This window comes from Pinus tabuliformis, chromosome J (assembly GCF_031772625.1).
Source record: "Pinus tabuliformis cultivar Carrire ecotype Pingquan chromosome J, CPIR1, whole genome shotgun sequence".
NCBI classification, from domain to species: Eukaryota; Viridiplantae; Streptophyta; class Pinopsida; order Pinales; family Pinaceae; genus Pinus; species Pinus tabuliformis.
In genome coordinates, this window is record NC_142295.1 from 1,640,369,006 (window position 1) to 1,640,379,084 (window position 10,079).

Genomic DNA, 10,079 nt, shown 5'->3' on the forward strand with positions numbered 1-10,079 from the left:
ATTATAGTGAGCTCGAGAGGCTTCTCTCCAAGCTTTTTGAGCATAGGAATAAAATCTTAAATCAAAATAGATAATTTGTTTCTTTAGGTCTGATAGACCATTATTTGGTCTCACTGGACGTTAACCATCATCATCATCATCATCAATTTACCTCACCAAATTCAAACTTAAAAAAATCAATACATATAATACGCCCAATCGAAAAATATCATTTATATAAGAGATTTGGAGTATGGAATTCTCTCTAATTAAAAAAAGGTCCACCTCCGCGGCTTGAAAGTTGAGATAAATATCAAATTTCAAAGGTGTGACCCACGTGGGTATAGATCTGCCCACTCTAATTTGTGTGGACAATAATTTTGAGGATGATGAACTTGCAATTCAGTCAATGCTCTCCACTCATCTAGAATCCTGAATTCCAGGCCCGAATAGTTGCTTTAAAATCACACCTGATGCCCTAAACTTTAACACTCTTGTTTATCTATAGGTCTCCTGGTTTCTCTGTGATTGCAACAAAAATGGGGATCGACCTGAAGATGGAGAAAGATTTTCATATGAACTCTGGGCTTGGAGAATTCAGCTATGCTCAAAATTCCACTCTCCTCCAGGTTTTGAATTTCGATCGATGGATCATTTTCTTTTTTTCATCTCTATTAACTATACATTAATGTCATTTAAATTTTAATATATTTTGTCAACACAATGCAATACTGCAGAAGAACGTATTACAAGTTGTACAGCCTATGTTGGAGGAAGCCATTTTATCAATGAAGTTAACGGTGGACTGCAAGAAATTTTGCATTGCAGACCTTGGTTGTTCTTCTGGACCCAATGCTCTCTTCGCGGTTGAAAATATAACAAAGACCCTCAAAGCCAAATGCCTATGTGCGGGCATAACTCTTCCGCAGTGCCAAGTATTCTTTAACGATCTTCCTGCTTCTGATTTCAACTCACTCTTTAGAATTTTGCCTCCTTTTTCTATAAATACTGATTACCAGAATGAAGAGGGTATGGTAGCTAGATCGTATTTCGCAATAGGGGTACCGGGTTCTTTCTATGGCAGGCTATTTCCAGACCATACTCTCCATTTCGTTCATTCATCAAACAGTCTTCACTGGTTGTCTCAAGTATGTTTTTACACAAACATCCAAACTGCAACAATAATTTCTCATTTAAATTCACACTCAGTCTTGTGGTATGAGATATTGATGTCTTCTTATGATAATGATCAGATTCCTCCTCATATTTTTGAGAAAAATTCAGTGGCATGGAACAAGGGAAAAATTTTCTGCGAAGGGTCTCCAGCTGTTGGAGAAGCTTATTTTCGTCAATATCAGAGGGATTTTAACGCGTTTCTGAGAGCCCGGGCAGAGGAGCTGGTTCGTGGAGGCCGCATATTTTTGGTGTTAACGGGTCGAACTGTTAGTTTGACAACGATTTAGTCAGTTTAGTAAATTTAGGTATAGACAGTTCCTTGTAACGAATAAGTTTGTAACGGTTGATTAGTTATGTAACTATAAAACAGGCATTTGCCCATGAAATGAAAAGCGGTGAAAACTCATTGTTAAATAAAAAACAGTCTGATCCAAAATTCAGTTTAGCATTCGATTTCTTGTCTTGCTGTTTCTCTGTTTCTTTCCTTCATTTGTACAGCAATTGGTATCAGAGCTAGTGAATTGATTCTGGAGTCCAGGAGTGCTGTCGAGAGGTTGTTCTCAGCGTGAAGGCTGTGTATCTCTGCATCTCTGCGTTCTGCAGTCATCGTGAAGGTGTCTCTGCGCCCAGCCAAGTTCCACGTTGCCAGACCTGTCTGTGTGTTCAGCGGTCAGAGTGAACGTCTATGTGTTCAGCGGTTAGCGTGAAGGTGTTTCTCAAATCTGCGTGTGTAAAAGCGTTGAATAAAAGGAGGCTGTGCATTGAAGAACTTGCAATCAGCACCTGCGTAAAGACCAGCTGTGCATTGAAGAACTTGCAATTGTTAGGATATTCCGACACATATGATATAGTTAAGTTCAACTTGGTCTAGTGTAGAGTTAGGTATAGAGTTAGGTAAAGTGTGTTTCTTTACCGTTGTACATTTTGTAACTTACAATCCGACGGTCACGATATGTAGTGATCCGACGGTTCATTCTCTCCTCGGTATTACCGACACTTGATCCGTGGCTTGACACCCGATTGGTCCATGAGTTCTATTTAAAGTGCATGGAGGGTCATTGTTCGGGTAATCCGTGCATGAGAGAAGCTTATGTAAATTTTCATTCTTTGATTAATAAATTGCCTGTAGTACCCATGTTGGGACAGGCCGTGGACTGTTTCCCTCTTTGAGGGTTTTAACCACGTCAAAATATTGGTGTATTGATCTGTGATCTAGTTGTGAGCGGTGTCCTTTTCGTATTCTTTCTGAGGAACTTACCCTGTAAACGAGCAACAAGGCCAACAACAAAGGAAAGATCAGGACGAGTATGGGTTAAATACAAGAGTTTTCCTACAAGTTGACGGTATAAGGTAGCATCAACTTCAGGAGAAGTACAAGAGACTGAAAGTTTGACTCCAGACTGAAAGGGAGAGGGGGCTGGCTTACAGTCTTCCATGTGAAAATGACGAAGAATATCACAAGCATACTTGGACTGGGAAAGGAAAATACCCTCCTTGGATTGCAAGACTTGAAGACCGAGAAAATAGTGTAAGTGTCCTAAGTCTGTCATTTCAAATTTCTTTTTAAGGCTGGACTTCACATGGTTTATAAGGTTGGGATCACAACCAGATCACAGATCAATACACCAGTATTTTGACGTGGTTAAAACCCTCAAAGAGGGAAACAGTCCACGGCCTGTCCCAACGTGGGTACTACAGGCAATTTATTAATCAAAGAATGAAAATTTACATAAGCTTCTCTCATGCACAGATTACCAGAACAATGACCCTCCATGCGCTTTAAATAGAACTCATGGACCAATCGGGTGTCAAGCCACGGATCAAGTGTCGGTAATACCGAGGAGAGAATGAACCGTCAGATCACTACATATCGTGACCGTCGGATTGTAAGTTACAAAATGTACAACGGTAAAGAAACACACTTTACCTAACTCTATACCTAACTCTACACTAGACCAAGTTGAACTTAACTATATCCTATGTGTCGGAATATCCTAACATCCCCCCTTAAGAACAACTTGGGATAGGATTGAAGGATTTACAAATATGACACAATAGGAGAAGGAAGGAGGCAGTAGAGCCTATCCCCCCTTAGTGACAACTTCCTGAACTCCAAGCATATATCGAAGTTTAGTGAACTTCGCCTCTGTGAGAGCCTTTGTGAAGATGTCTGCAACCTGATCATCTGTTGAACAATATTGCACTTCAAGAACATGGTCATGAATGAACTTTCTGATGAAGTGCATGTGTAGTTCAATGTGTTTGCTGCGCTGATGCTGGACTGGATCTTTGCATAGCTGAATGGCACTTTGATTATCACACCAAAGTGTGGTTGGATGCTGCTGCTCAAAGCCAAACTCTGATAGGATCTGACGAAGCCACAAGGCTTCCTTACTAGCTTCCACGGCACCACGATACTCTGCTTCTGCTGACGAAAGAGAAATGGAAGCCTGTTTCTTACAAGCCCATGTAATAGGTCCTGAACCAAGAGTGAAGACATAACCGACAGTAGACTTCCGATCATCAAGGTCACCAGCCCAATCAGAATCAGTGAAACCAACTAACAGAGGAGCTGCTTTGGCACTGTAATGAATCCCAAACTGTACTGTACCTCGAACATAACGAAGTATTCTTTTAGCTGCTTTCCAATGACTTTCACGGGGGTTTTGCATAAAACGAGCAACAAGGCCAACATCAAAGGAAAGATCAGGACGAGTATGGGTTAAATACAAGAGTTTTCCTACAAGTTGACGGTATAAGGTAGCATCAACTTCAGGAGAAGTACAAGAGACTGAAAGTTTGACTCCAGACTGAAAGGGAGAGGGGGCTGGCTTACAGTCTTCCATGTGAAAATGACGAAGAATATCACAAGCATACTTGGACCCTGTAAATTCCTACAGCAATCAGCCCGCGTGAGAGCGGTTGGATGGGCGTGAAGGCAAAGTGAGTCCAATACTTGCAATCATCCTGCATAAGAGGAGGTCAGCGTTTCAGAACCTGCGTAAAGACCAGCAAAAGCTACGTGAAAGCGTGAAAGACTGGGTATCATTTTTTTTTTCCAGCCATTGCTAAATAATTCTGGGCTTGTATTCAGAAATTGTTTCAGAATTTCTTTTTTAAAGGAATGTGTGAGTGAAATAGGAGGAACAGAACAGTTTTTTTTTTGAAGAAAAGGAAATTTTAAGGGTTTTGGAGAAATAAGGAGACAGTTTTTTTTTTATTGAAGAAAAGACAAATTTTAAGGGTTTTTTTTTCTATTTGGAGAAATAAGGAGATATACTCTTTAGTTGAAGGAAAACCTAAAAAAAAAAGGAAATATAAAACCCTAGAAAGACTGAAACCCTAGGAAGGAGGAAAAATGGCCAAGATGTCGAATGCAAGATTCGAGGTGGAGAAATTCACCGGAAAGAGCAATTTTTCTCTTTGGAAACTGAAGGTTAAGGATCTGCTTGTGCAACAAGGGTTGCACAAGGCATTGGATGGGGTTACTAAGAAACCTACAACCATGACTACTTCAGACTGGGAGGACTTGGATGCTCGAGCTCTCAGTACCATCCGGTTATGTCTAGCGGATGAAGTTCTCTTCAACATCGTTGAAGAGACTACGGCGTCAGGTTTGTGGGAAAAACTTGAAAACCTTTATATGAAAAAATCATTAACCAACAGAATTTATCTGAAACGACAGTTATACAGTCTTCGAATGAAAGAAGGTTCAAGCGTTGCAGAACATTTGAATGTTTTTAATACAATAATTTGTCAATTAACAGATATGGAAGTCAAAATACAGGAAGAAGATAAAGCCATAACCTTGCTGTGTTCTCTGCCTGAATCATGGGATCACTTCGTAACCTCAATCAGCTTCAGCTCTGCTGATTCTTTGAAGTTTGAATCAGTTGTGGGAGCTCTTCTGTCTAAAGAAGTACGAAGGAAATCCAGCACTGATACAATTGCATCAGAAGCCATGGTCGCTAGAGGACGCTCAAAGGAAAGAGGAGACAAACCAAGGGGGTCTTCTAGGTCGAAATCGAAGGGCAAGAAGTGTAAGGCAAAATGTTGGAACTGCGGTAAAGTTGGACACTTGAAGAAGGACTGTTGGAAACGGAAGGAATCCGAAAACATGAAGAACGAAGCGAATCAGGCTGATTCAGGTATGGTAGACGAAGTTTTATCTGCTGAAGAATTGTGTATGATAGATGAAACCTCACCTGAATGTAATGTCTCTCAGAGTTTTGATAGCTGGCTGTTAGACTCTGGTGCTTCGCATCATATGTGCCCACATAGAAATTGGTTTACTTCGTATGAAAATGTAAATGGTAGTTCTGTGTTTATGGGTAACAATATGTCATGTCAGATTGTTGGGATGGGAGATATCAGGATTAAGATGTATGATAACACAGTTAGAACATTAACTAGTGTGAGACATGTACCTGATTTGAAGAAAAATTTAATCTCTTTGGGAGTGTTGGATTCAGATGGTTATAAGTTTACAGGTCAGGATGGCGTCTTGAAAGTCTTCAAAGGTGCCCTTGTGGTTATGAAGGCAGAAAAGGTCGGAAATCTTTACAGGTTAAAAGGAAGTACTCAGGTCGGTGAAGCAGCGGTTGCGTCAGAAAAGGAAGAAGCATGTACTCGTCTGTGGCATCAGCGTTTGGGTCATATGAGCGAGAAAGGTCTTCACATACTGATGAAACGTAAATCTCTTCCCGGTCTGAAATCCTTGAATTTAGATTTCTGTAAACATTGTGTGTATGGAAAACAGTGTAAACAGAGATTTAAAGTTGGCAATCAAAATAGTAAAGATGTTTTAGACTACATTCATTCTGATCTATGGGGGCCTTCCCCTGTTATGTCATATGGAGGTGCATTGTATTTTTTAACGTTCGTTGATGATTACTCTCGTAGAGTTTGGGTCTATATGCTAAAAATGAAAGCTGATGTATTCAATGTCTTTAAACAATTTAAAGTAATGGTAGAGAAAAGAACAGGCAAATCTATTAAATGTCTAAGAACTGACAATGGTGGTGAGTTCACTTATGTTGAATTTGAACAATACTGTAAGGATGAGGGCATTGTTAGACACAAAACTGTTGTTTATACTCCTCAGCAAAATGGTGTTGCTGAGCGTATGAATCGGACTCTTATGGAAAGAGCCAGAAGCATGATCAGCAATGCTAACTTGCAAAAGGAGTTGTGGGCAGAAGCAGTATCTACTGCTCGTTATTTAGTTAACAGATCACCTTCAGTAGCAATTGATTGTAAAATTCCTGAAGAGGTTTGGACAGGTCAGTCTTGTGACTATTCTCATTTGAGGATATTTGGCTGTGATGCTTATTCTCTTATTCCAAAAAATCAACGTTCAAAATTAGATCCAAAGTCAAAATGTTATGTCTTTGTTGGGTATGACTATGCAGTGAAAGGATATAGGTTGTGGGATCCTACATTGTGGAAGATAGTCATTAGTAGAGATGTAACATTTGATTAATCCTCTTTGTTAAAATTAAATGTTGAAAGAATTGAACAGGAACAGGTATCGCCGAGTCAACGAGTTCAGTTGGAAGCTAGATCTTTCGGTGACAGTCGAAAGGAAGGAGAGACTTCTGGAGACAAAGGTGTTGAAGACACAAAGGAAGCCGTTGAAGCTTCTAAACCAGTGCAAGTTTCTGAACTAGTTCAGCAACCAGTCGCTCTGAGAAGGTCTACAAGGGAAAGGAAAACTCCCAAAAGGTATGAAGATTCTGCTTCATCTGTTGCTTTGGTTACTGAAGATGGAGAACCTTCGTGTTATCAGGAAGCAGTAGATGATACAGATAGCGAGAAATGGAAAATGGCTATGGAAGAAGAAATGAACTCCTTAGCCAAAAACAATACCTGGGATCTTGTAGAGCTTCCTGAAGGGAGAAGTGTTGTTGGATGTAAATGGGTCTTCAAGCTGAAACGGAAAGTTGATGGTAGTATTGAAAGGTATAAGGCGCGACTGGTAGCGAAAGGGTATTCTCAGGTTGAAGGTATAGAATTTCATGAGATTTTTTCTCCAGTTGTAAAACTTGTTTCTATACGTACTGTGTTGGCACTAACTGCGTTGCTTAATCTTGAGTTAGAACAGTTAGATGTTAAAACAGCTTTTCTACATGGTGATTTGAACGAAGAGATATATATGGAACAACCAGAAGGTTTTGTACGAGGTCGTAGCAGAAGATTAGTTTTCAAGCTCAGGAAATCATTGTATGGTCTGAGGCAGTCTCCCAGACAATGGTACAAGAAGTTTGATTCCTCCATGGTGAGCCAGAACTTTATAAGAAGTGAGTATGATCATTGTGTGTACTTCAAAAGTTTCAATGACATGTTCATTATCTTAGCTTTGTATGTTGACGATATGCTTATTGCAAGCAAAAGCATGGAAGAGATCAACAGGTTAAAGGCTCAACTCTCTAGGACGTTTGATATGAAGGATCTTGGAGCAGCAAAACATATCTTGGGCATGGAGATACACAGAGACAGGAAAAATGGTAAGCTTTGGTTGTCACAGCAGAAGTATGTGGAGAAGGTACTTGAAAAGTTCTCTATGAATAATGTGAAACCTGTTAATGTTCCTTTAGCTTCCCATTTTAAGATTTCTTCGGTTTTGAGTCCTAGAGCTGATGAAGAAAAGCAGTATATGTCTCATGTACCATATGCAAACGCTGTAGGAAACTTAATGTATGCGATGGTATCTACAAGACCTGACATTTCACATGCAGTTGGAGTTGTCAGCAGGTTCATGGCAAATCCAGGTAAAGAACATTGGCAAGCAGTGAAATGGGTGCTTCGATATCTAAGAGGCACAAGTGACCATTGCATCGTCTTTAATGGTAGTGAAGGATCAGTTTGCGGATATGTAGATGCTGACTATGCAGGTGATTTGGACAAAAGAAGATCTACTACAGGTTATGTCTTTACTCTTGCAGGTGGAGCAATTAGTTGGATGTCAAAGCTTCAAGAAACAGTTGTGTTGTCCACTACCGAAGCTGAATATATAGCTGCTTCAGATGCCAGTAAAGAAGCAATCTGGTTAAAGGGTTTTCTCGATGAGATTGGAAGGACGGAAGAGAAAGTGAATGTACTTTGTGACAGTCAAAGCGCTATTCACTTGGCTACAAACCCTGCCTACCATAGCAGAACCAAGCACATTGATGTAAGGTATCATTTTCTGAGACATGTGATCGATGGCGGAAAAGTAGCTCTTAAAAAGGTCCATACACGAGAAAATTGTGCAGACATATTCACAAAGCCAGTTACAGTAGAGAAGTTGCGGTGGTGTTTAGCTTCTCTTGGCTTGCAGGAAAGATGATGAATGGGAAAATTGTTGTCAAGGTGGAGTTTGTTAGTTTGACAACGATTTAGTCGGTTTAGTAAATTTAGGTATAGACAGTTCCTTGTAACGAATAAGTTTGTAACGGTTGATTAGTTATGTAACTATAAAACAGGCATTTGCCCATGAAATGAAAAGCGGTGAAAACTCATTGTTAAATAAAAAACAGTCTGATCCAAAATTCAGTTTAGCATTCGATTTCTTGTCTTGTTGTTTCTCTGTTTCTTTCCTTCATTTGTACAACACGAACATCTCGCGATCCAAGCGATGAGGGTTTCAGTGCTTTCCCCTCGGAGACATTAGGAAGCAGTTTGAATGATTTGGTGTCTCAGGTAACGTTGGTGTGCAGTTTGAATGCGTTTGATCTTGAATTGAAATGGCTATTGGCTAATTTATTTGATCTTAAATTCAAATAGTTGTTAAAATTTGCATATTTGTGCAGGGGCTGATCGAGGAGGAGAAGGTAGACTCGTTCAACCTCCCCATGTATGCGCCATGTCCAGAGGAAGTGAGCAGCGAAGTAACAAGAGAGGGTTCATTTGAAATACTAAGATTGGAGGTGTTAAGAAAATCAGAGAGATTTAGCGAGGAGGAGATTGAAGCGATGACAGGGAGCTCAGCCTCTCTAAAGGATGTGTATGGAAGAAAACTTGCCAAGCAATTGAGAGCAGTGACTGAAAGCCTGATAAAACTCCACTTCGGAGAAGAAATAGTGGATGCGTTGTTCGAGAGATTCGGAGAAACAATGGGAGAGAGACTGAGCGAGCGCATGGAATATGCAAAGAAAGGAGGATATCTGGTCATAGTTCTCGAACGCAAATGAAAGCTCTAAATAGTTGGTGTTACAAATAAAGTCAGACTGCATTAATGTCTAATGGCCACCCGCAAGGCAGTTAGAGTTCATCATGTCTTTATTGGCAAATTTAGAGGAGTATTTCATGGAATGGATACAACTTCATAGATAGAGCAAATTTCGACTCTTTCGGTTTTTGGTACGGTAAATATTGACAACAAAACCAATAGTATAGTGCTGTGGTTAATTATTATAATATAAGTTAATTATTTGATGGTTTTTAGTGGTGGATAATTACTATAATATTATATATATTTTTTAATTGGAATGTGAAGATAAAATTTATGATTTGTGAATACTCATTACATTTTCATTGTTTTCACTCATTTACGTTTTAGTTAGTTTTATTAACCATTCTACTTAAGTTTTATTAATCTTTTAAAAATATTTAAATTACAAAATAATATAATTATTTTTACAATTATTTTTTTTAAATTTAAAACTATAATTTAATTGTGTTTAATGAAATATTTTATTTTAAAATTAAAAGGAGATATTTTACTATTTATTTTTTTATTTTTCATTTATGTGTACAAGTTTTGTTTTTATTTATTTTTATTTTTAATTATAAATATTATAATATATATTAATTTTTTTTTAAATTATTTTAGATAGTATTTAGAATAATATAAATTCACCAAAATGAAAAAGAAAAATATAAAATAAAATTAAATAAAATGATTGATAACAAATTTGAATTACTAGAATTGAAATTGAAATTAA

General features: G+C 38.6%; 1 protein-coding gene across 1 annotated transcript; it reads left to right on the plus strand.

The window, feature by feature from the left end:
- The first annotated feature begins 518 nt into the window (after window positions 1–518).
- LOC149233815 (putative methyltransferase TCM_000168) lies at window positions 519–9,533 on the plus strand. Its single transcript, XM_089382303.1, has 5 exons — window positions 519–608; window positions 717–1,127; window positions 1,233–1,421; window positions 8,695–8,835; window positions 8,946–9,533. The coding sequence occupies exons 1-5, from the start codon at window positions 519–521 to the stop codon at window positions 9,324–9,326; spliced, it is 1,212 nt and encodes a 403-aa protein (XP_089238429.1). The 3' UTR covers window positions 9,327–9,533.
- Window positions 9,534–10,079: the final 546 nt, after the last annotated feature.

Bases quoted from the DNA above. Each gene is read 5' to 3' on its own strand.
- LOC149233815 (XM_089382303.1), top strand. From the start codon at position 519: ATGGGGATCGACCTGAAGATGGAGAAAGATTTTCATATGAACTCTGGG. The intron at 1,128-1,232 runs GTATGTTTTTAC...GATAATGATCAG, and splicing joins GTCTTCACTGGTTGTCTCAA to ATTCCTCCTCATATTTTTGA. The intron at 8,836-8,945 runs GTAACGTTGGTG...ATATTTGTGCAG, and splicing joins TGAATGATTTGGTGTCTCAG to GGGCTGATCGAGGAGGAGAA.